Below are 27,962 nucleotides of genomic sequence, written 5' to 3' on the forward strand. Positions count from 1 at the left end.
CATCAGTCCTACTGGGCTTCATCTGTGGTGGTCTGATGGCTCTTTGAGGGGCTGGTTTGCCAATTAAGGTATCGATATAAATGTTCGAAAAACGTTAAGAGAAGGGTCAAATTTCTCCGACTAAGAAGTCACTACTAGGTACACTTGTCGAGATTGTTATTTCATCCTTTGTCCCAACAGGTTTGGGACAACTTTCTAGTCGGGATTCCATACAGCTATTAGGTTACTATCGCTAAGTAACATTATCCATTATTTGTACAGAGCTAAGGGAAAAATAAATGTCGTGGTGGCCCGGAGTTTTAAACCTATTAACGGCAAGTACTAATGTGACTTTTTTCCGAGTTATATGTACTTTGTAAGATTGTTTGAACACTATCGACAAATTGTGAAGGAAAACATTAATGACCAAATTATCACGGGTTTGCGGATGGTAAGCAAAGGTAGCTCGTCGCCTGACAAGGAACCAAACCAGAGCTTACGGAGTATGGCGTTTCGCGCGCTACTCAAAGTGCCATCAGACCACCACAGATGAGGTCCAGTAGAGCTGATGACCTATACGGAGCCGCCGAAGACGAGTTGCCGGGGCTCCGGCACGAAGAGCAGGAGTAAACAGGAGGAACAGGGTGGTTTTTAGTCAGTAAGATTCTGATAACACTCCCTCTCGCCTCACCCTAGGCTGGAGAAGTCATTGGATGATTGTTTAAAATTTGGATAGTAGAGTTAATTAGTAGAAAGCAAACTGTTTATAAAACAACAGAACAAGGATATACGAAATGTTAACTGTGACGTCATCGTACTTAAAACCTACGCCTTAAATGTCACTTTGTGCGAGAAACATGACAAGTTCATATAAATTAATTACTGCCGCCATTTACTGCAAAATGTTGGACTTTCAAATTGTAAATATTAAATTGAGTCAACATTAACCGTTGTCTTTATCTTTGTGAAGTGTAATTCCCCATTGTAAGGAATGAACAGGATGATATCATGCTTTTTAATGGACGTTTACCAGAAAATTATGCTTCAGATGTTAACAGAAGAAACCACTTTGATAATTAGAAAATTGTCTCAGCTAGCTTGACTGCTGCACAGAAAAAGGCTAATCTTGAAAGGAACAAAGACCTTGAACAGAATTTCCAAAACGACGATCTTTTAGGCTTTTTCAGTACCTTTTACATGTAACTTCCAAGACTATAGATTTATCTTTGACGTTTGTTTACCGTCTAAAAAAATCTACACCCACTTATGGTCAAAACAACTAGCCTGATCTTACCGGTTGATAACTTAGCCCCGGTCACGAAGGCTAAGTATCGTTTCTGCTTGTTTCCTCATATTGACAAATATTTGTATGGCCAAGCAATGTTTGTTCATTGTCAAGATTGACACGTGTATAGTGTATAAATGTGAGTGACGAAGGATCTTTATGGGAGGCACTGAGAGTACGATGTCACTCTTGAATAATAAACTTATTTAATTATCTAGTCACCTATTCGTAATAATTGGCAAATGGATGGGTGTCACCTGATGGCATGTGAATGAGAAATTCTTTGTAGTAGATGGCAGATTTATAATGGATTTAAATGCGGTGTCATCAATAGGGCTTATCGACAGTTATTATGTGAAATGGCATAGTCATTTTCAGGTATTTAAATGAAAGATACACAAAAACAAACAGACATGAAAGAAGTAGTAGAAACTACAGAAAAGAAAACGAAAACATGTGATAACCTTAATATCCTAGATAACGAAGATGATGAAGATGTTGATAGCAAGATGAATGATGGGCATGGAATCCATGAGAGGTGAAAAAGGAGCGATCCTATGGGTTTGAAGTCCGAAAGAGCTAATCAATTGGGTATAAGGAATCACGTTTAGACCAGACCAATCATAGTGCTGAACGCGTTTCGTTTCGATTAATTTAAATTGTAATGCACACTCGTACTAAGGGTACCAACTGATCATAATCTAGAGTCTACTAATAAAATAGGTATAGGCTAACTGTGTGCCTGCCCAGTGTCGGTTGGGCAATACATAAATGATTGGGGATGTGTTGTGTGTAATTCCATCAAATTACTCGAACACTAAAGGATGCCCACCAAATTACTGTTTCGCAATCGCATGGAAACTGTAACTATTTTATTACGTACGTAGTCGTAATTTGTGATGTTAACCGGATTTCAATTTGCTGTTTAGGTATCGAGTTGTGTTGTAGGTTTTATTTATTGAATAGTAACCTACACAAAACTACTTCACGCCTTTTATATCCGAAGTCGGTAGGCAGAGGTGCACATTACGGCACGTAATGCCGCTATACAATGTGTACCCACTTTTCACCATTTGTGTTATAAGTCACATGTGATACCCCTATCATGAGCCTATTGACATATTATACTGGCACAATTGCTTGCTACTACTGAAATAAGCCCAGTAATACTTTGATACAAAACTAATTTAGCTTTAGCTACTTTTAGTTTTTCTGTGTTTGTTGGCTTTATGCAACTACCACTGGTTTGTCTCTACATCATCCAATGGTTTGGCTGGCTTCTTATGTACACATTTATGTGAATGAAGAACTAAATAAATAAATAAAACAGAAACACAGCATAATACACGACAAATGAACACAGAACAGTACACGGCAGACATGCTTCCACAAGTTGGTATTATGTATGTTTAGTAAAATATTGTCATAATTAGGCAGTGTAGATTAATGACCCAAGCGACACTAATGTTATGTCAATGCACCAATGTCCTATGAGGCTAGATGACAATAAATAATGACGTTAAGTTTATTTAAACATGTTTTGTATAAGAATTTAGTTGTAAGATGACAATTAATGCTTCTACGTAGGTATAACTTTATTCAATGAAGCGGGGAAATATTTATTGTTTGTATATATTGTCTTCGCTTTAATAATAGATATGTTTTGTTTTGTTCCTTTGAATTGTGTTCCGTTTAATCCAAGGGTCCATAGCTGAACCTGTTTTAATCTTTCTACTGAGGTCGTTAAAAAGTGTGTAATCGGGATCTGTATCAGATCCCTTTTTTATTACGGCGTCTATGAATAAATTAAAAGAGAGCATTAAAAAACGGTGTCTCGTGTTTTGAACACTTATTTACGCGTCTAGCTTTTACAAGCACATTCGCCCGTATTCTTGTGGGATAAAAAGTATCCCATCACCCAAGTCAGTTCATACCCTGTCTGTATACGAAATTTCATCAAAATCCGTTCAGTAGTTTCAACGTGATTGACGGACAAACATCCAAATAAACAAACTTTCATATTTATGATATACATAAGTTTGATGTTAAGTTGCATACGTCCAAGAATTCGCCAAATGTGGAATTGTGGACGCACCAAAGCAGCATGTGGACAGCTGCTTTGAGTCTGATAAGTTCACTCCTTTTAAAATGGGACTAAAAGTTAAAGAAGAAAATATTTTACCAGCTTGTATTTAAATGTAACGGCCAAATGCTGGCAACTCCTCTAGTGTTGCAAGCGTCAATGCTGCCCTAGAGTCCATAGAAATTAAATCCTCTTTCTTACCATTTATGTTCTAAGTCCCATGTAATAGGGTCCTCTACCTTATAAGTAAGAGAGATTCCCATCCATAGATATGATAAAAAAGTGTAATATTCCTATGTTCCCTTCCCATCATTTATTTTTATAAATTATAACCCTCTGCCCATCAAATGATGTCCCTTATTGACGTCACGAGTGAAAGAGACAGCAACACAGATTATTAGATACCTGGCATTCCATGTTACAACCGGTCCCAGTCATTGACCGGAGTATCCCTGATTGGATCCTTATTTATTTTTGATGTAGAGGGTCTTCCTACATCGAGTGATAGTAAACGAGTAAACGCTACTGTCAAGAATGTGGTCTTGGGTTTTTTTTTATGAAACGATCAGACGTATCACCTGATGGTAAGCAATCGCCGCGGCCCATGGACACTTGAAACACCAGAGACGTTACAAGTGCGTTGCCGGTTTTTTGGGAGTTAGGAATTTAAGGGTTATTGTTCGAGAATCGGGGATTGGTACTATGGAGGGCTTCCCTACTATCAATATATCGCATACTCGAGCTGCGCATCGTTCTCGCACAGCTACATAGCTTAGTATCAGTGGAAACGGTTACATAGTTTCACAGCTTAGTTATTACATCTTCGTAGCATACCTACATTCGTAGTATTCTCGGATTTTTTTTTGCACCGGCATGTAGAAGTGCCCAGAATATGGCAATAAACCGACTCCGAAATGGTGAAAAGTGGGTTCTATAATATTGTAATGTAAGTACTATCTCGGCCAATCGCTTCACCCTTCAAAAATTATTTGCAATGAAAGGGTTTACCAACTACGATGTTACCATATAAATACAGCTTAGTATTCTTTACAGGTACAGTTATAAATCTAGTAACCAGTGTTGCCAGTTACATAATGATCGAACAGGTTCTCGAGTTATGTAAGATATCATAAAAACGTGGGTATCATCGATTATTGTCTGATTCTACCTCATAAACTCCGTCCGTGTAATCCGCGATACGGTACTTGACTTGAGCTAATATTACCTAAATTACATTTTTGTAGCTAAGTGCCAGTAAAAGTTACATTTCTTGATTTTGATTGCTCGTTGCGGCGGCCCCGGAGCTGCGGACTACCTAACGGGTTTACCGGGGCTCTGGCTCAAAGAGCAGGAGTAGGAACGGGGTGGTTTTTAGTCATATTCTGACACCTTTTCTCGCCTCACCTATGGCGGGAGAAGTCAGAATTTATTGGATGATTCCCAACTTTAAAATAGGTTGGTGCAATGGCTGGCCAGCTGCCGCGCAACGTGTAGCGGGTATGAATCCCACAAAAAATAACTCTTTGTGTGATCCACACATTTTGGTTTCGTGAATTGTCGAATAAAATTTTAATGTGTGTATAAGAAACGCCCTATAAATGCAAGCCATTTAGATTTTATAACAATACGTCCCTATCTTCACCATGTCTCAAGTCTCATCCACCTTGGTTACAATAACGCAGATGCTACCGTGCAATTACTGTAATTTTCCTACAATTACCATTGTATGTAGTCCTACGGTAGAGCAAAGTCATGTGCTGTCGTTACTGCCATTATTTTACAGTGTACAGTGCTGCCCTCTAGGTGTAAGGGGAAAGGTTAATTATTGTCTTATTATAGTTGTTGATATTGTTCTTGGTTTAATAAAATTAAATGTAGGTGAGTTGAGGAGAGACGATAAAGTAATATAAATTAATATTATAAATGAGGACAAGGGGTCTCGAGTCCGATTACCGAGTCGGACAAATAATTACTGGGCCTTTTTCGGTTTTTCGAAAATTTCTCAGTGGTAGCACGGAGTCTAGAATTGTGCCCAGTAGGTATAAGGCAATAAGCTGACCCTTTATTACATGGGACTTATAACACAAATTGTGACAACTGGGTATACATTGTATAGCGGCATTACGCGCCGTAATGTGCACCTCTGTCTACCCCTTCGGGGATATAAATGTGCGGGTTTGAGAGGATGTATGGAAATATTTATGCATGTTTATTGGTAGGTACTATTTTAGGAACTTCTCTAGTAGGATATAGGTATAGGTAATTTGTTTTATGAATTGAAACCAAAAAAAACTACTGTCTAAAGTCACTTCAGCGCGGAATATTCGTTACGGGCAGAAACTATAAAGATTTAAGAGCTCATTTGTTTATTTGAACGCCCTAATCTCCGGATCTACTGGCGAATTGAATAATTATTTTTGTATTTGATAGTCCATTTATTGAAAAATGTTATAAGACTATAAAACATCACGCTACGACCATAAGGAGCTGAACAGAGCGGGTGAAACCGCGCCTGAGTCGCTAGTTATAAATAACATTTAGTTTTAAGAGTCAATAAAGTCAGTGTTTAAAGCACTGACTATTCAAAAATTGCAATAATCTTATTATAATGCTATGTACATGAGTAACAAGTAGTCGTGTGGAACTAGAAGCTACTAAACCCTGTTGCAACCCTGTCCTAGTTTAATACCCTGTTGCCAATAATTTGTTCCCGACCGCTATATATACGGCAGTGTGAACGAAACCATAGCGCGATTCAGAAGGGAGGCACAACGCCATCTATCGAGCTTGGTGACAACTATTTGGCGTATTTTAACATTTTTATTTTCATGATTATTGTCATGTTTTAGTAACTTTACGCGTTGAAGAGGTTTGTAGATCAAATAAAAAAATATTGAACGTGTGAATAGGATTTTATTATGTGTATTCTAGGGTAGATAGAGACATGTAATATTCTTATTGCATAGCTTAATATTAAGCTTAGTTTCACCGACTACAAGTCGTTGTTAAAAACAGAGCATAATCTTAAATAAAACAATGTTATTTTATATAGGTAATTAGGTACCAATATTACTTAAATTAGGTATTGTTTATTTTGTATTAATTTTAGTTCCTATTGTTACAGAGAGATGGCGCATCCTACAGAGTTGCGCTCCGAGAGAGTGAAACAAATGTTTAGTTGGACTACGGGGTGAGTTTGTGTTTGAGAACATAATATAAACCTAAATAAGTAGATAATAAGTTTCATTATTGAAAAGCAAATTAGTTTTAGCATTAATTTTTAAAGGTCTGTTGTCATTTGTCGACACTAATGTCCGAATACTCAAATGTTAATCAATTTTAAGACTCTCTCAAGACTAGTTCTGTCTCTATCAATTCTTTATAAAATAACAGAGATAGTACGATATTAAGTACAATTTAAAATTCAGTAGCATTTCAGTATACGGGCATAAGTTACCTACTTGTGGTGGAATCACGTTGTTTCTTTGCTAGCGTTGTACGACAAACGTGTAATGTCTAAACAGGTTTATAAAGAGACAAAATAAACACGTACAGCCTCAGCCTCACATAACTTCCTCTCAATGATGCAAGCGTTATGAGATTCTGACCTGTCCAATGATGCAAGAGCCACTTTCCCGCGCACCAGAGAGGTCGATGAGCGAGCCCAATAACCCAGATGTTTGCAATACCTCACACAATAAACGGCTTAACATTATCACTTTTATAAAATACACCTTTCTCCTATTTTTGTTGATAAAGAGTCCATTCATAATGAGAACACTGACATCTATATTTTAAAACTTGTTACACAAAGTTACACAGTGCCATCTGGTGTCTTTATTACGAACTAGTTGCGTGCGGTTATGTTGACTGTAGTCGCTAGATGGCGCGACCAGTCTGTGTAAGTGTGTTGTTTTTTTTATGAACTTAATGACGTCTTGTAGACTGGAATTTTGTAAGAGTTACCAAATAAAACAGGTGTTCGTGTTCTTTAGGTCAAGATGCACATTACTTTGACTTTCTATAAACGGTAACAAGACAATAAACTACTTTTCATTTACGTTTACAAAACAATTACTTCGTTCGTTACAATTACTAGAGTAATTATAGTGTTTTTTTCAATGATTTCTTAGTAAATGAATATAAATTCATTAAGGTCCTTTGAGGTATAACAGACTAAAGCGTCTGGCCTGAATGACGAAGGATTTCTCGGAGATTTAAATCATTAATTAGTTTCATCATTGTCGACTATTATTTGCATCGAGTCGTGCGACAATGACTTAGAACAATGAACCTTTGTACCTTTATAATCTAGAATATAGAATTTAATAACAGCAATGCAATACGGACTTTAACTTTACTATTTCTTTGCCTGTTTGTAAGCTAGTATTATACAGACATTTCATTTAAATATATTTTCAACTAGTTAACTGAATTTAATCTATAATTTTAAAAAATAAGTTGGGTTTTCCTTCCTGACGCCATCACTCCAGAACTCACGAACCGATTTCCACGGTTTTGGATTTGTTGGAAAGGTCTCAGGCTCCGTCAGGTTTAAAGGTTTAAATTCAGGAAAATTTTCAAGAGAAAAGCAGGAAAACAGGGAAAATTCTCGGGGCGAAACGGAGTTTGCGCGGGTTTGTTAGTAAATTACAGATATTAAGATCAAACAAATACTACATAGGGGCGTAAAAGTCATATCATGTGATGTTATGATAATTAATACATAATAATTGGACTTCCCTTAAAATCTCAAGATCACTCGAAGACATTTTATGTAAATTGAATTTTTTTTTTTACCAAAACGAGATTGTCGCCGGCCTTACCCAAAGGTCGTTTGGTTGAAAATATTTCGGTCTCATTCATTATATAGTTCACTAGCTTATTTCATGTGGCTTCGCTCGTATTGAATTTAGAAGAATTTCCTTCGAATAAGCCCTGATTTCTTAAAAATGTTGGGATATAAAGTAAGTAAACTATACTACTCTTTGAAAACATAAACTTTACATTAATTAAAGAATTTTCGACATAAAGTAAAGTAGTCTTGGAACCAAATCAGTGTAAACGGACATAATTAATCACATCTTTTCTTTGTATAAGGTTAATATATAGAGCTATGTATTAAGCAGTTCTTACATGGTTATGTGAAGATTTATTACAGCTTGCAAATTGGTGGGAGGCTGACTAATTACTGCCTCGGACATCAGTGGCCATTTTTTAGCATAAACTAATTAAAACGTATGTTATTTTTTTATTAAATAGATACCAGTTTGCTTATTAAATGTGCGATTTTTTAGCCGAGCAAGGAATCTTTAGTTACTTTTTTATTGTCGAGTAAAGTATAATTAGAATTTTGTTTGTTTTTTTTTTAATTTACTCAGTATATAATGACTGGATGAGTCTGATGACATGAGATGACTGTCTGATGGAGTCTGGACTGTCCAGTATATGGCAATACGACCTCTTTTATGTTATAAATACCAAGATAATAAGTTGTCAATTAGCTTTTATAAATTGAAGCTAGACTGAGAGTAGGTAGACTATTTAAATATTTATTTCGTCTAAAATAAGAATAACCGACCAATATAACTAGTTGGATAAAAAACAAGGTTAATTGCAGTATGTTTATTATAAAGGTTAAAATTAAAAACAAAGGATATATGTTTTTGTCATAAAGCTATTTACGTTTTTATTACCCGCTCTAAAAATAACAAGTTTTTAAGATAATAGATGCAGAAATACTTAACAAAGATATATTTTAAAATACATACCTATATTTTCCAAGTTACATATTTAATAATCACCGACAAAATTAGCGCAGTAATAATTCTAACTTAGTAATAATATACGAACATAGAATTATTACTAACAGAAAAATAAGGAAAATACAAAATATCTCGTCAAGCACGATATTTAGTTGTCCCCCCGTTCGATAGATGGCGTTGAATCTTGCCACCAAATCGCGCTATGGTTTCGTTCACTCCGTAGTATAAGAGGCGGATGGTAACGCGATAACTTCAAACGGTTTGTAGATATATTACGTGCACCGTATAAATAAACTTCCCTGTTTTTTCTGCGGAAATTTTTGGAAAGTTAGTGTTATAGACACACTAACTATATTATTACACTAACTCTTGGCCGCGACTTCGTTCGCTTAGAATAATGATTGCTGAGAAAGTTTGGAAATTTTTTTTCTAGAAGAAAATATTTACATGTACTAAAATTAAATTGCTCCTTACATCTGATAGTGATGTAACGAATGAAATATTTTAGACATTTGTGAACTCGAATGCGAATATCTGAAAACGATATTCGCAAATGCGAATTGTAATTGTTTGCCTCAACTTCTAGTTAGGGTAAGGTAAATATCAACATAGTAGAAAAATTAAAAATAACCAAATAAGGGAAAAGCGACATTTCTTAAATCAGAGTTCACCATTAGCGATATATCTAGTGCCAAAAGTCCCTAAAGATCCCACTAGCCATTAAAAGTAATTTAATTGGATCAAATCACATTTCATATATATTTTTTTTTTGATTTTCTTAAAGACTTTAAATTTTTGAAAAAAACCCAAAACCTTCAAGCAACCCAAGTCGATTGTTTCAAACGTTATTCTTTGTTTTATGTTCTCCAGTATTTTTTATGTTTTCATGATTGCATTTGTATTTAAACTGATACTACCTATTTTCTAGCTACTTTACTTTTATTTAAATTGTATTGTAATATACATACGCTAACTTACAAATCGTTTTGTAATTCTTTGTGTATATTATAATTAGTGGTCGAGGGCTAGAATACAAATTATTAACTAAAAAAAATATTTTACTATACACATAATACCATACATTTTGATATAATAAAAGCAAATATTAATTTGAATTCCTATTACGTATTTACTTGTACGACATTAAACTACCAGCGTGCTCGATAGATGGCGTTGACCCGTTCCATACTTCCTGCTGAATCGCGCTATGGTTTCGTTCCTCGCGGGGTATAAAGGGCGAGTGGAAAGCGCCCGACTTCACTCGCTATCCTTTTGTTACTTTTGTAATTCATCACGTAACTTAAATTTTTGAATAGTTAGTGCCCTGCACTGACTTTATTAAAGCTAAAAATATTGTAATAAATAGCAAATAGTGCTAATTTGTTACAAATTTGGTTATTTTATGTGTGTTTTGTAATGATAAAGCATATACTTGTTATCAAGAAAACATCCCCTTTTCTTCAGTTTAAAGTACATAGTTGCAAGATTGAGTTGCATCACCCTTTATTTCCTTTCAATTTTGATTTTCTCGTGGTGTAAATGCGTTTTCAAATATTGCTATACTTAGTAGGAACTTAGATCAATTTATTAATGCAATTAGTTGATACCTATTCCAAAATACTTACTTGTGTTTTGGGTAGAAAAGTCTCCCAGCTTTAATTGCAAATAAAATGGTGGAAATGGTTGCAAATATAGAACTCAAGAAAATATTATTATTTAAAAAGCATGTACCTATTAAATATATCTTAATAACAATAGCAAATATCATTTTAAAATATTATTATTTACATGTACGGCATTTAATTGTCATAGAGCTCGATAGATGGCGTTGTACCGTCATGCTGAATCGCGCTATGGTTTCGTTCACATTGTTCTATAAAGGGCAGTCAGGAAGAAGCAAACGATATGGTTTGGGTAAAGGATTTGGCAATTTTTGCATAGTCAGTGCTTAAAAACCACTGACTTTATAAACACAGAGCGCTTGAAGCTTGTTAGTTCTTATTTTATGACTTAGAACGAAGACGATAAGTTTCATTATTATTTGTGCTGGTTGCATTATGTTCTTGTAAAAAAATACATTACTTACATATTATTTGGTTGAGACGAATGACTGAAGCGGGACTGTAGAGCGTAGAAGTCTCAGTTTAGATTTTTCATGTTGTGCAAAGTATTATTTGCGTAATTTCAATTCAGCACAGAAATTAATATAGCACCCGGTATATAACGGTAAAACAGGTGAATAATTGTCGGGAAAATGTTCTAATTAAATTTATTTACCCCATTCTTTACCAATTCACAAATGTCATTAGAAAAGTGTCAGATATCTAAGCTTAAGGGTTCCTGAAAATTTAAGAGGTTGGTGATAAAAGTTGTATTACGTATTATGTTATATTATATAATATTATTGAATAAATAGGGACCTTGTTTATATGGAAGTAAAATGGCTGCCACCTTGACAGTCTGTAGAGGGTCACAGGTCTCGTCTGAAGGCTGTATGTTCGTCACGTGTTTATATACACGTTGCTACGTGACACGTTGTATATAATGGCTTTATATAGTTATATATATATTGGTGGTTTATACTGGTGTATATATGTTATGTAAGCAAGGAAAGGTTGTGTGTTAATAAGGTGTAAGGATAGTATTTATATATGCAAGATTATTTATTTAATTTTATTTCTTTACTAGATATCTGCCCGCGGTTGCGTACGCGTTTATTTAAAAGACTGGGGGTACAATTCCAAAAAATATATGATGCACGTTTTTTTTGTTAGCCTCAAATAGTCAATATAGGTACCATTTTTAGCTTTCTATCTTGTAAATTGCGGAATGTTCCATACAAACTTCCATTCCTATTTTAGGAAAGTGAGTTAGAAAGAGACAATATGTCATGTTATATTATACTCGCCCGGTTGTGACGTGAAGAAAGGACGAATAAACAAACATACTTTCTAATTTTAAATATTATATAAGTGTAGTGTCGAGTATGGATTTGATAATACCAACATGGCTTTAATAGATCTTTCTACACCCAATGCAATGCCATTTAATATACTTGTTATATTGTTTATAACTAATTAATTAATCATCATCATCATCAGCCGAGAAACGTCCACTGCTGAACAAAGGCCTCCCCCTTAGTCCTCCACGTAGAACGACAAGCCGCCACCTGCATCCATCGTCTTTGCTCGGATACTATACTTCGACTGTACCAAATAAATTAGTTTTAGTATATTAATCTCTTTTTAAATTAAGGGCTTTCCGAACAAGAACATGTATGTGTTAGAATTTCAGAATAAAAAACTTGGGAAATTGATTGCTTGAATTCGGAAGATTAGGAAGGGGGAAAATGGGCCTTCGGTAACCTCACTTACACAACGAAACACAACGCAAGCGTTGTTTCACGTCGGTTTTCGGTGAGGGCGTGGTATCACTCCGGTCGAGCCGGCCCATTCGTGCCGAAGCATGGCTCTCACACACTTATTACTTTATTTTTATTTTACACACATATTATCTTGTAGGAACTTGTCCCGATTATAAGGAACAGAGCATCAATTTGATCCGCCATTTTGACGTCACCAAATTGATTACAGAGTTGCAGACGTCAGTCGTAAAACAACGTTATGTTATTAAATTGTAATAACATAGTTTTTGTTACGGAAATATTGTTAAACTGTGATTAACTTATAGTAAAACTAGTAAATTGAATTGGCTGTTTTTTCGACTGTGTGTAGTTTATATGCCGCGAGTTATTAATTAATCGTATTTATCTATATTTATAGTTATAGTCAAAGTCAAATCATTTATTCCAATTAAACCATAAATAGGTACTTTTGAAACGTCAACAAATATAGAAATAAATAGTCTGTCCGTCAGTGAAGCTAGGTGCTCGTTCCAAAGTGTAGCTTCGAATGGATATACTTACTTCAATAATATACAGCTGAAGATATTTTTGCATGTTTGTTTGTTTGAACGCGCTAATCTCGGGAACTACTGGAAACTGAAAAAATATGTTTATGTTACAAATACATTTGTGTTACATAGTCAATTTATCAAAGAAGGTTGTTAAACATCAGCTTTAATTAATAGGAGCCGCACAGAGCGGACAAAATTGCACCGGAGTCGCTAGTATATTATGTATTAACCTTTTATAGTGTTTTGAAAATTACAAAGAGAATTACATAATAACAATGAATCATTAATTAACTAAAATATATTTAAAATAGAGTATAGTTACAGTTCTATATAAACATTATATAATGACCAGCTTAATAAGAAGTGAGAGCGAATAATAGAAAGTGGAAAATAATGACGTTTACGGCATTTAAATCTCAGTAGAAATTACAGCAACTGGGATAGAACCGAACTTATGCAAATATTGCACTCATACATACATACATAATCATTATTGTTAGATATAATTAAAATATTTTCGTGCTAAGAATATAAGGTAATAAGTATATAAGGTGTTATAAAAGTTGCCGACTGCCTTGTTGATCGAGTGGTCGCTAATGTAACTGCCGAGTAAGAGGTCTTGGGTTCGATTCCTGGGTCGAGAAAAGTATTATTAGGCATGTTTCGGCTTTTCGAAAATTCCTCAGTAGTAGCACGGTTTCTGAAATTGTGCCCGATGTATGGATTGCCATATAAAGGACTTATAACACAAATGGCATTACGTGCCGCAAACCCTATTTCATAAACAAATCTAGTGTAGGGCAAAGTGGGTACTTTCTATTGCACAGAAATGGCATTCATCCGTGCCGCAATGGCCCCTATTTCATAAAAAATCTAGTGAGTCATCCAATAAACTCGATACACTTCCCTTTTACGCTTCGATTCCAATTCTCACAACTTCTATTGAAGAGATCTTCATCCTGTATCCAGCAATGGGCGGAAATAAACGGATGATTACAATGAATATCTTTTCCCTTAGATACTATAAACACGTCTCATACACTTCCCTTTTTCCTTCCAATTCTCACAATTCTTTAGTATATATTATACTATTTATCTTTCACAAGATTTTCATTTGCTTTCATTATAGCCCCGGTAAACCTGTTAGGTAGTCCGCAGCTCCGGATCAGGCATCAGCCCTACTGGGTGGACTGGGGACTCTGGAATCTGTGGTGGACTGGGGAGGTCTAGGTTCAGTAGTGGATGTCTAATGGCTGACATGATCGTGATGATAGTGATATGTTCACCAAATGTCTTGATTTAGTTATCTTCCTTATTGAATTCCATTACATCACATTGATTTCTAAAAATCATGGTAAATTATATCATCATCATCATCAGCCGAGAGATGTCCACTGTCACTGAACTGGGCCCTTAAATGTCAGTAAATTATACGCAGACTGGGAATCCTACAATCAAAACACTAAACTTCTTCTAACAGTCAGTATCCTTAGTACGAGTTTGCTTTACGTTGAACTAAAACGAAATGAGCGCGTTCGACGGTTTGATTGGCCGGCGCGAATGGACCAACCAATCAGAGCACCGAACGCGCTTTCGTAAAACAAATTCGTACTAAACCCTCAGTATTTGGACCAAATGACAAAGCAACATTACAAGTATTACAAGCCATTACAAAAATTAAAGCAATCTGTTACATAACAACTTTGTAACAACATCATGTTATAATAACAATGTTATTTAACGTTATCGTAATATCATCATTACGCTTTCGAGTCCGTTTGTTTGGGCGCATCTCCGAAACTGCTACACTCATTTTGATAGAATTAGTTCATTACTTTCACTAAGCGTTCTCGGCCCTTCTTTCAATGGAGGTTATTTCTGTTTAAGAATAAGGAAAATAGTACTTTTTTGTCTTTTGTTGGGTAAATTAATTGTAAAAGAAACGTTATTGATTACTTTAGAAACATTCCTTACCTTGTCAGTTGAAATTAAAATCTTACTGAATGGAAGAAACAAAAAATCATATATATTTTTTAAAATATAAGTATTACTAAATTAAGTTTTAGTTTATCTTAGTAGGTCAAAAAAATAAATAATTTAATATTGTGTATAAATACCTCACGGTCGAAATCGCATGCGGAAGCTAGCTAGTATATTTTTTTTATATAACGCGTGTAAATCACTGGCTAGCCTTTATTTTTACATAATTATGTAAATGATGACAAGACATATAACTTCCAATTTTTCGCAATAAACCAAAAACAATGTGGTTTGTACATTAAAATGTTTTTTTTTCTAAGTCCACTAATGACATTGGACATCAACAATTTTTGTATTTTAAATCCGTACTTATAGACATTAGTTAGCAAAGTCAAAGTCAAAATCATTAATTTTATTCGGAGAGAAAAGTAATATCTTCGACATATTGTCACTGAATAGTTTGTTTATTATCTTTTCCTAATTTTTTATTTGGCTTGGTTCTGAGTTTAAATCTTTGTGTGAATGCTACTTAAGTAATGTGAAATCTTACATTTTGTTACATTTTTTTACTGGATTCAGCATTCGACCAGTCAAATAATGAACCAGGATAGTTGCTGAACCTAGATAGTTCAGTTGAATTATCACATTTATGATTTTGTATGAGGGGGAAAATCATCTAATGTCTTCTCCCGCATTGGGTGAAACGAGTGGGAGTGTCAGACTCTTACTGACTAAAAACCATCCCGTTCCTACTCCTGCTTTTCGAGCTGTAGCCAGTGCCGGCGTAAGGGCCGCTGACACCCCGGGCGAAAATATTGTGGCGCCCACTTGAGGGAAGCAATATCAAGTGTTAGTAGTAGTTTTTAATTTTTTTGGCGCCCCCAGAATTTGTCACCCTGGGCCATCGGCCCCACTAACGCCGGCACTGGCTGTAGCCCCGGTAACTAGACTAGACTAGACCGCCCGCAGCAGGTTTGAACCCAACTCATTATCATACGTCATAGGCTTTGCAAAAACCTGTCTTCATATAATTTCTGCTTAAATTTGAAATAAACGAGGTTTATATGTTAATTTAACCTTGTCGAGTTCAAGTATAGAGTTAAATATTATGTTCAGTTAGAAAAAATACCAATAAATGAAGGTTATGTCTATATATCAATAGATATATGTTCATATATATATGTTTGTCAATTTGACGTATGTATTAATGATGACTATTAGTTTTTGGACTTGTAACGTTTGGCGGAGAGTTACTTAGTGATGGTGAAGGTTTTTGGTGCGATTTCGAAGGAAGGTATGATTGATGTTTTGATTTGTAACTAAAATACCATTAACGTCGGGCCAGTGTTCAAAACGCGACTCTAGCTATCACGCTCGGGTCACGAAATTTTAGCTGAGTACTGGCTTTTTTGCGCCGTGTATACTTTTTTTTTATCAATTATTTATGTTTATTGTTTCTGTAATCGGTGCAATAAACTGTTTTTCTTTCTTTCTTTGTAGATACTATAGGATGATTTTAGCAATTATGTATCAAAAAAAGTACGCAAACTATAATTATGTGGCTTTAAGTTAAGTGTGCTTGACAACTGACCTAATTATAAAAGTGAGTCAGTTTTGGTATGACGATCTTATATTCATTTCATTTCAACACTGAACAAAATAAAAACAATTTCATTCTATGTAAACTCCATACCGTACACATTTTCAAAGACACTCACACATACACATTATAGATAAAGACACACATTATCCCGAAAACACGACCCAGCTACGCTTCGTAGCCGCTACGCCCGTAGCCGCGTAGCAAGTTCGTAGCAAACGAAAAAAATGAGACAAATAATTTGGAGCAGTATGTATGGAATAGTTTAAAGTTTAATATAATCTGTTTGATTGACCGCCAAATGTGACCGTGTACGATGACCGGTATATTGGTAATTACGGGTATAAGGCTAACTTGTTAGTAAACTGTTAAAGGACGCAGAGGATGTTTGGCAGTTCAGGTGACCGAAATGTGGACTGGTATTGACTGGACCTTGGGTAAAAGATAAGTGTGGTAGTACTGTCAGTATTTTAAAAACCCTATGTCTTGTTTACGTGGAGGACTAAGGGGGAGGCCTTTATTCAACAGTGGTCGTCTCTCGGCTGATGATGATGTTTTGACTAAGTGGAGGAAATTTTGGATGCTTTGTTATTTTTTTTTAATCGAGTTTTGGTTGGAATGTGGAGTTAAAAATATATTAACGAATATATTAACTGATTATATCTGAAAATAAAGATCATCCTCTTTAGATAGTTTTCAAGAGACTACGCAATTTTAATTTTGATAATATTCTTGCCATATTTGCCTTTTTTGATTGTATAATGTAATAACTACTATTGCTTAACTTTAAAAATAAAATTCACCTACCAACTACAAAGTCACGTCAAACATTACACGTTTTTATTTCAAAAGTGCTAAGGTCGAATTTGCTGTGACGTCTTTATAGTCTCCACCTTGGTTTTTGCGACCAACCCGAGTGTCACAGTGTCGCTCCTCGTCTGCTCTCGTGTAAATAAAACCTGTATGTCAACGTTTTTACCGAATCACGTTTGACGTCACGTGCTCACATATATATGTATGTATATATGTATGTATATACATGTATATATGTGCCTACATTCTAAAACAAGTTTTCTCTTTATTTTTTTAAGCAATGATTTATTGCCGTCCATTTCTGGGTACTTATACAATATTATATTGTATAAAAAATGTTATGAAGATATAATCTTTATAGCCTTAAAAAATATTTTGTACAAATATCAGTCTGACGGACAAAGGTTCCTTCTTACATAGAGAAGGAACGAGAGATCGAGAGATCTTCAAAGTCAAAGTCAAAGCATTTATTTCAATTAATCCTAAAAATAAGGCACTTTTAAAACGTCATATTGAATTGTCCGTCAGTCTGTCTGTCAGTGAAGCTAGGCGCTCGTTCCAAAGTGTAGCTTCGAATGGAGAAGAACGAGCAAGAAACTTCATCTTCTTACATAAAGAACGAGACGATTGATCGTCACTATTTATAACTCTTGACGGGTAGACATGAAATGTCAAATATTACATCAACGACCCGATGAAAGTATTATACCATCTGACATCTGAGGGCTTAATACGAGATCGAAACGAGAGCGCGTTCGGCGCTCGCACCGACCAATCAGAGCGCCCAATGCGGTCTGGTTTCGTTTAGCAAACTTGTATTGAGGTACTACAGTTACAACTGTTATTGAAAACACTAGAATATTCGTGTAGGAATTCGAAAAATTGTCGTTCTTTTGCGAGGGAAGCTATAGTTTGGGTCAAGTAAACACCTTTACGAAAGGATCAACAGTCAGATTTTAATGTTATTGTCTACTTTAATGTGTAATATTTAAATCTCTTCATAACAGGGTATAGATGACTAATCTTTATTTTTAATGCCCATCTTGAGATAATTTTAAAACATCAGACACATATTTTTTATTTTCTTACGGAAACAAATACTTTCAAAGATTTATCGATTTGAAATATCGCGTGATGTCACTTTTAGGCTACGTTGTATCCGTAGAAATGACGCCTTTGCTCCCATTCCTAAACTTTGATTCGTTTTATCCAAATATTGTTATCTTATATGACAAATATTTTTTCATTACCTAACTGACGGAATAAATAGATTTTTATATTGTCGTACCCTGTCATCATCCCTACTAAAATATGACGCATTTCATGGGTACACCATAATACAGCCATATTGAGAAATTCCCAGCCACAAATCTATTCTACAAATTAGTCATTCAACTATTACAAATTTCTGCCACACCATAAGTTTCCTACATCGACATATACTATGCAAACAGAATGTATATGTTTGAGTAAACTGTTGAATGTATATGTTGGGAGTAAAGTCCGAGGAAACTGGTTGTCGCAAGGACAGCCGCCGGAACTCTTGAGAATTGAGCCATTTTTGTTATAAAATACATCGTTTGAGTGTAATAGCCTTTGTCTTATTGGCTATCCTTATGAAGAGGGCCTTTTTAATGGATTATTACAAACCCCAAGCTTGGTAGAGGCATGTTTGAGAAGCCGTCATCGAAAATTGAACCAACATCAACAGCTTATAAGTGTCCACTGCTGACCAAAGCCCTCTTCTCGCACGGACAAGGTTTGAGCATTAATCACCACGCTTGCTCAATGTGGGTTGGCGATTTCAAACTTATAATTATGAAGGGTAAGGCTTATAAGGGTTTTCTCACGATGTTTTCCTTCACTGTTTGTCAATGGTGTCTAAATAATCTTAGAAGGTACATAATATAATTCGCAAAAAGTCACATTGGTACTTGCTGTTGGCAGGTTTCAAACCCGCACGCACTCTCACGCATGAGATGTCTTGAACGTCCGAACCAACACGACATCTGAAAATTGAATGCTGCAGTTTTATTTTTGGGTATACACAATGTAACAAATACAAATATGTAGCTATAGTGATTAAGTGATTGTATTCTTATTTACATAATCTATACAGAATTACATTATAATATTACAATACGAGCTAATAACGTGTTTTATAATAAAAAAGAAATAATCAGGATTCATAAAAAAATATTAATCTTCACTAAATTTTATAACAGAATATTTTTTTATCCGCCGCTCATAATTTTAGGTTCGCGTTTATCGACCGGTTGCTCAACGTGATGTCGAATTCCTGAGATTTATAAATAAATACTTATGTATGGCAGGTCAACCTCCTCTTTGGCAAAATACTGTATTATATATTCAACTTTACCATTTACCATATAAAGTCGAGAATCCAATGAAAGGAATTGACAGTTTGGTATAGGTTGACTTGCGATATATCAAGTTATACAAGCACTAAGCTTTCGAAGGTTATATACATGTTTATACATATATATATTGTTGATCCTGTTTTTTAGGGTTCTTAATTACTATGTAGATGAACTTCAGTCGTTAATATTAAGTTTTTTTAGTTCTTTGTCGAAGATAAACTGGCTTGGTGAGGTTTGGAGTTTCTGCTAGATTATGTTAAAATTAAATAATATGGTAGTATTTGTATAAGTAATTATACATCATTTTTATTATTTTCAGTACGTCGAGCACTATTTTAATTTAATTTCAAGACATTGCTTCATAGGACAAAGTCTATTAATGAATCATGGGGTCGGGTAAATTAGTATTACATTTGTTTATTTTAAAATTCGAAATATTTGTTTGTGTGTTTGACTGTTTGTCCGTCAATCATAAACTAGTGAACGGATATTGATGAAATTTGGTATACAGACAGAGTTTTTTTTTTAAAGTGGGAAAATCATTCAATGTCTTTAAATAATCCGTGAACATGGCGCTTGCAACAGTGCCGAAATATCGGAAACTCGATAAAATGAATAAATATGGTAAATATCCCGTTATAAGTTCTAATAATCATTCAATGTCTTTTCCCACCTTGGGCGAGGTGAGAGAGAGGGTCAGACTCTTACTGACTAAAAACCACCCTGTCTCTACTTCTGCCCTTCGCGCTGGAACCCCGGTAAAGCCGCTAAGTAGATCACAGCTCCGGAATACAGACAGAGTAGGAGCTCATTTGGGTGATAGGATACTTTTTATCCCACAGAAATGCGGACGAAGCCGCTGGCAGAAGCTAGTACATTGTATTTGTAAGAATTTAAATTATTGTGTCATACAGCTCATCCAATGCTGTGGTTTCTGTGTCACAGGATACGACTGTAATTAAGTCATTAAAGCTCCCTCTTATAGCATTATATGACACTTTTATGTGCGTAGTAAGGTTAGAAAAATGAGGCTACAGTTGTTCTTTAAAATTAATTGTTTTTATCTAAGTTTCTTGCCAGTAAAGCTAAGTCTCCCATTATGTTTGCTTGTATATCTTTTTTTGGGACAAGCCCGCCCCAAACCTCCCGAAACCGCTGCAACTCCTGTAAGCCAGTATCTACAGTAGATACAACTATGAAAACACCGGAACACTGAAGTCCGGGATTGGGACTGATTTGGGCATTCCAGGGACATAAATGACTGTTTTGGATCCCGCAACTATATAAATCAGAAAATATAATTAGATTAGAAAAAATAAACGATAGTTTCAAAATGAAATCTATCACTTCTTGGATTCAAATAGGTGATATCGACACCAGCAATTTATACTACGCTAACTCGAAATTTGGAAAAAACGTTTTTTTATGCCAAGTTGCTTAAAATGTGTGTTTACATACGTCATAAAAAAATTGAGAAGAAATATGCAAAAATAAGAAAGTTACAAATCTTATAAAACGCTAAGTAAAGGTACTTTTTTAAATCACTCGATTTATATTACGCCAACTATTATTAGCGGAGTGTGCGCGGCGATCAATTTGGTCTAAGGCCGTGCAACACTGCACTAACTCATAGTTAGCGTAGTTTAGTGCGTTCGTGTGTATACTTGTTCGTTTGTAAAATGAACGACTTAGCGACTTTTACATAGTAAATACTTATGTGTTAACGTATTAATTAGTTTATTAATCGTATGTTGACTATTCTTTTTGTAAGTAAGTACATGTTCTTTATAAAAATATTGAAATATGCATCAGATGATTGATCATGCACTACGACCTCCCGTACTACACTACGCTAACATAAGTTAGACGAGTATAAGATGTAACATTTTTTTGATGAATTACGTTTATATACGGCTAACTTGCGCTAAATCAAAAAATAGAAATAATTAAGGAAATATAAATATGAGATATTATAATGAATAAATTAAATATTAAGCATACCAAATTCCAAAAAAGTATCTTAATTAATGTAAAAGTTATCATATTTTTCCCTTTAAACGCCTCTACTGTAAAGTACGCTTTTTGGACTTAGCGTAGTATAAATTGCTGGTGTCGAATTATGATGTTTTTAACGTTTATTTTCTACCTTACTTTTCCGAGAACTGAGGGCTGATTGGTTGACTCATTCGCGCCGGCAAATAAGAGCGACGAACGCGGTCTCGTTTAATTTTCATTTAACGTAAAACAAACTCATACTAAGGGTACAAAAGGCATGACGAAGTAATATTTACAAAGAAATATACATTATTATGTTTATATCTATTTAGCACATAACTAACAATTCTGCTTACCTCCATAGGAAAATAAAAGGTATATATAAATGAGGTGGCATGTTTAGTTGGAAGTGAATCACGCGGTTAAGCAATCCGTGTCGCGGTCAGTAGTTAGATGGGGCGGCGTTTAGTTTTATGTATTGCGTTACAGTTTAGAATGTGTTTAGTTCATTTTGTTGAAGGATTGTGGTTAAGTGGATAATATTACGTTAAGAGTAATATATGATAGTTGTTATATACATATATATACCTATATATACTGGTACTTGTTGGCGAATGAGGAAGTTGTGGTGTTTATGTTTTATGGGTCAGAACTGTGTCTCTCAGTACAAAGATAAAATACAATATTAGAGAATCATTCAATATTGTTCTTATATGTATGCCGTTTTGAGGGGAAAAATCGTCCAATTACTTCTCCGAAGCGAAAGGGAGTATCAGACTCTTACTGATTAAAACCACCCCGTTCCCACTCCTGCTTTTTGAGTCGGAGCCCCGGTAACCCGCTAGGTAGTCCGTAGCTCTGGGTTCTTAAGTGTCTAAGTAGATAATGTTAAATATCACATCTTTGTAGAACAAGGAAAATAAAATAAGGGATTTAATAAGAATACTTTTAATTTAATAATAAAAGTAGAATATGTACGTATGTGTGTTTTGTTTCACAAAAAGGAATTATATCATATATGTATATTGTGTTAATTTAATGCATTTTGCGACCAAATAATCGGGTAAAAACTGATTCTATTCGGTCTTCTATTTTAAAAGGTTTTATATTATTTTACTTTTAGTCTGAGTTAGTTGCTTCAAATGTAACTTTTATGACTTGACTTTATGTATAACATATTGGTTTGTGCAGACTCAAGCAATATTCAAACAGATTAAGATCATCAATTCAACACGTACTTGTTTAATGCGTTTTGATTAGTTCATTAAAAGGTCGAATGGTATTGAAAAATAAACCTTATCTTAATGTAGTTATATCGATTGCATGCTGTATGAAATAGGTAGGTAAATGTTTACATTAAAATTAAGAATGGCTAAAAATAGGTGGGTAGATAGTGTTTTGTTTAGAAAAATAATGTTTGTCATATTTTTATTTTATTTATTTAGCTCATCAACAATTGTTTACACGCTTTGACCCTTATGTATTACTAGATAAGGCTTAATCTTGTCTATCAGTCTTTTGAAATATGTTTAGCTAGATATTTTTGCCCATTAATCAGATTCATTGTACCTGTATTTTGGCAAGAACAAGTACTCTTAGTTGAACTAGATAATAATGGCAATTGGCAGTATATATCTACGTAAGACTTTCACTAAAACTTGTCTCATAATAGCAGTGCAACTAACACGCGTTACATTCAATGTTACGATGGAGTGTAGAGCATAGGATCACATCACCAGATCTAATCGATTCGATTCGCGATACCCATCTCACATGGAGAGAGGAAATGTCTCAAGTATCACGCAAAACATCGCGCGACCAAATGTATTCACAACACGCTAGCTGAAGGCTTTCAATCTAATTAATATACGAAATTAGCGCTGAGACCGAATAAAGTTAGGCATTATAAATGTGTGTGTGCCGATTGGGGCAACTAAAAAACCCAGTGTTGCCGAAACTACTTGCGTCATACCTTCTTGCTTGACACGCCGCCGCACTGGCCAGTAAGACAGTGTTATAGTCTGTAGGAGCCGGTTTAAAAAAAAAGAACGCGCTGCGGCTTGTGAGCGAAAACGGAACGCAGCAGTCAGCGATTGAGCGCGCCGCACATCACACGTCTTTGGTCACTCGCGCCACAAAATTCGCGCCACGAATTAGAAAGTTTCGTAAACCTTTACGCAAATTCCACGTTACGTGTGTGTGTGAGTGTTTTTACATTTAATTATAATAATTTTTGTTAATTTTGGTGTTTGTTTCTGTGTACTGTGCTGTGAATTGAGTACATGATACAAGGAAGCTGACCAAAGGCCACCGAGATGCTTATAACGTAAGTTTTTAAATATTAAGTTAAGTGATTAGCATAATAATCACGGCTGTGATTGAATTTGTATTTAATTAATCATTTATCGAAGCCACTGGTGCAGGCGACCTCAATTTTTATGACATTTACAAATTGGCCAGAATTTGAGCAAACAAATATTTCGCATTGCGAAAACTTCGGCTAACTCGGATGCCGTTCGGTCACTTTCGACTTGACCCAGAAATTAATTTTCATAGCGATTCGCCATTAGATAATGAAATGTTATATTATGTAGAAATAGTTGAGTTTATGTATAAAACAAATAGAAACAGACATTACATTTCTTATTTAATTTACTATCGGAGCGGATGTAGTAACATCGATTAATTTCTCAATCGATTACACTCGAGCACTAATCGTGCGACGTAGAGTAATAACTTTATTATCTCGCGAAAAATATTGGCCGGCTACACTCTACGAGCTATCAAACGCACATTTTGTAATTAGCACGTGTTCTTGGGATTTTCCATGGTAACATATATCGCAAACACATTACTTATAGCTATAGATAACATATTGACCCAAATTGCCCTTAATTGTGGCCTCAAAATAAACAATAAAAAACTAAATTCAATTGCACAACACGCAAGTGTACTCCATGCCTATATTGAGCAACATCACCTTGACGATATCCTTAATGTCCAAAAAAAAATTGCTTAATTACTTTAAAAAAAATTACGCAATGAACGTAAAACATCTAGCACATAGGCTCTGTACTAATATCTAGTACAAACACATTATATATTTCAACATGTGTGTAATTATATAATTTTATACATAGTCAAATTTCTTACCTATGTATACCTATTATACAGGCTTTAAGATGGTAGAGTAAAATATATTAATTTGTTCAGCCTCAATTTTGTTATGTAAAACACTAGTTTTTGCCCGTAGTTTTCGAATTCATACGCATAAATAGGTGATTCCTGTTTTTCCTGTTCTCGTGGGAATTTAGTGGAAATCCTCTCTTACTACTCCCCTATACTCCTTGAGGAATATGCATGCAAAGTTTCAGCTTCCCAGATATAGTAAATTTCGCTGTGCGTTGTCTATCCGTCAGACAGTAACGGTAGAGTTTTATATATTGTATATGGCAAAGGGTTATTCTTTTGACCTAAAATTATTTCCCGAAAAATACGTGAAGCCCACTGAACAAGTTTTTCAGCGATTTCTTTAAAAACACTTCAGTAGCATTTTGAGTAAAATCATCCTAAAGACTCGAACCTTCGAAACACAAAAAGAATTATCCAAATCACTCCATCACTTCCATAGTTAAGCGCTCTCAAACAAATAAACTGTTGAACTTAATACATATTATCACTGGCTTTATCTGTAAGGTTTAAATGTTTAATAAGGACTACATAAATATTTAATGAATCGACCATTTGTGTATAGAAGACATTAGTTTTTGAAATATCCCAGTGAATACACGTGACTAGTATGGAAACAAGAATTTATTCAAACACAACGCAGATTGAATAACATCACACACGTGAGACGATTACTTTTGAAACGTTTTTTTTAATATATAGAGCCGACACTACCTAATTAACATATTTTGATTAATAACTTATAAACTATTATTTATGAATTTGCTTTAAGAAAAACTTCCAATGACTTCTCCGGTGAGGAGGGAGTGTCAGAACCAGAACCATCCCATTCCTACTCCTGCTTTTCTAGCCGGAGCCCCGGTAAACCCGATAGGTAGTCCGCCGCTTGGAATCGATAAGATTATTCCCTGATCATCACGTGACGTTTAGATAGGTATTGAATAAAATTATGAAATAACAACAGCATATCAAGATAATCCATAATACACTTAGTTCATATCAGCTTGAAGTTCTAGTGTTTGTAAAAATAAGTAACTATTACATATGGCTACGTATGACACATCGAAAAAGATCTTACGTTAGCGGTAACACGTGTATCGGATCCACACATGTAGTGGCCAGTGGCCGGTTTGCAAAATAGCTCAAATCATGTAAAGAAGAACCCACTTTTCATCATTTGTGTTATAAGTCCCTTTCTATTACCCGAGTCAGCTCATACTCCGTCTGTATACCAATTTTCGTCACAATCCCTTAAGAAGTTTTAGTGTGATTGATGAACAAAAATCCAAACATCCAAACTAATCAATTTTCACATTTATACATTTAGGTATATAATTTAAGTGTGGGAGAGCCATGCTTCGGCACGAATGGGCTGGCTCGACCGGAGTGATACCACGGCCTCACAGAAAAGCAGAGTGGAACAAAAACAGTGTTGTGTTTCGCTGTATAAGTTAGGTAACCTAACTCAACCCCCAATCCGAAAATTACCCAATCCTTAGGGGTTAGCTCCTAGATGGCCGAAAGAGCACTTGTAACTATTGTCATATTGCGGGTTTTTTTTACCGGTGATCCGTCTGTCCTATTGCCAACTTATCCCATATAAAATAAACATACAAGTATGTATACAATGATTTACTAAGAATCTTTCAATTCCTAACATTCCACCATTTGTTAATTACACATTCAAGTACTTGGATGGAATTTAATAATTTAATTGTTTTTTTAATCATCAACAATAAATATTTCATAGAATTTATTTCCCTGCTTGTAACAATTTTTATCTATAAGTATGTAATTGTCTGGTATATGCGATGTAATTATGCGACACGAGTATCTTTATAGTTTTTGCTATAAAGGAAAAATACACAATATTATTATTTAATATCCCCCAGTTATAACCGCCATAGATCCATGAAATAAAATCCTGAAAACAAACCAATGCCGTATAAGCAGATCTTCTTACTCCTGCTTTTCGAGCTGGATCCCCTTTTGGCTGATTTCATGAAAATGACTACAGCCGTTTAGCAGCTTAGTCTCATAAACATGTCAGATTGATGTAGTATAGCAAATTATATTAACGTCACAGTCACTTAATACTGAAGAAAACGTTATTGTTTGAGAATCTAAAAGTTACATTACCAAAATAGAGTTGCAGGTTTGATTTAATTGGTAAACAGCTAGTGCACACAGCACAGAATCTAAAAGAAAAGAAACAATATTGGCTTTCAATACTTTTAAAAATATTCCCTCGAACACCGAGGTCATTGACTTATACGAAAAAAATTGGGTTGAAACGATCGCATCCTTGTTGCAATGACGTCAGAGTTGTTGCTTTAATAACGAGTCATTTGTGAGTAACTGTACTTGTAACCGCAAGCTATTGTAAGTAGACGAGTCTGCATTGCAAGGGAACATAAATATACCTATGTATAATACAGTCGTGGAAAAAACACGATTACTACCCTTAGTACGAGTTAGCTTTACGTATCAAATAAGTGCGTTCGGCGCTCTGATTGGCTGGGTCGAATAAACTAATCAATCACAGAGCCGAACGCGCTCTCGTTTCCATTACTTTAAACGTAAAGTAAACTCATACTAAGGTTTTGCAATTTGAACGTAAATGTGAAAATGTGAAGTATAATTTTTATTCTAAACAAAAAATTATTCTTAACGCCATTTTAGTCATTTCAAAAATAGAACGTCTGTCTGACGATTGTAGATATGTACATATTTTTTTTCTATTTATGGCCAGTGTCATTAACATATTTGATACATCTTCAAATAGATTTTAGACCAGAACTAAATATTTTCCCTTAATAACACATTTTGCAAAATCTAGAACGATTTTCTTAAAGAGGGGATCATCATCTAATTACTTCTCCCTCCTTGTGCGAAGCGAAAGGGAGTGTCAGACTCTTACTGACTAAAAACCACCCCGTTCTTACTCCTGCTTTTCGAGCCGGAGCCCTGGTAAACC

At 34.9% G+C, this 27,962-nt stretch overlaps 1 protein-coding gene across 4 annotated transcripts in view; it reads left to right on the forward strand.

Annotated features, from left to right (window-relative positions):
* LOC118270582 (ABC transporter G family member 20) overlaps window positions 1-27,962 on the forward strand; it is a 106,888-nt gene that overhangs the window by 11,958 nt on the left and 66,968 nt on the right. For 2 of the 4 annotated variants that reach the window (XM_035586213.2, XM_035586211.2), the window contains exon 2: window positions 6,472-6,537. In XM_035586213.2, coding sequence (XP_035442106.1) covers window positions 6,476-6,537 — 62 coding nt within the window. In that variant the 5' untranslated portion in view covers window positions 6,472-6,475. Of the gene's footprint in view, window positions 1-6,471; window positions 6,538-23,803; window positions 24,123-27,962 lie in introns of those variants that run through there. The other 2 variants (XM_050698113.1, XM_035586214.2) reach the window with 2 other exon arrangements.

Source organism: Spodoptera frugiperda, chromosome 13 (genome assembly GCF_023101765.2).
Source record: "Spodoptera frugiperda isolate SF20-4 chromosome 13, AGI-APGP_CSIRO_Sfru_2.0, whole genome shotgun sequence".
NCBI lineage: Eukaryota > Metazoa > Arthropoda > Insecta > Lepidoptera > Noctuidae > Spodoptera > Spodoptera frugiperda.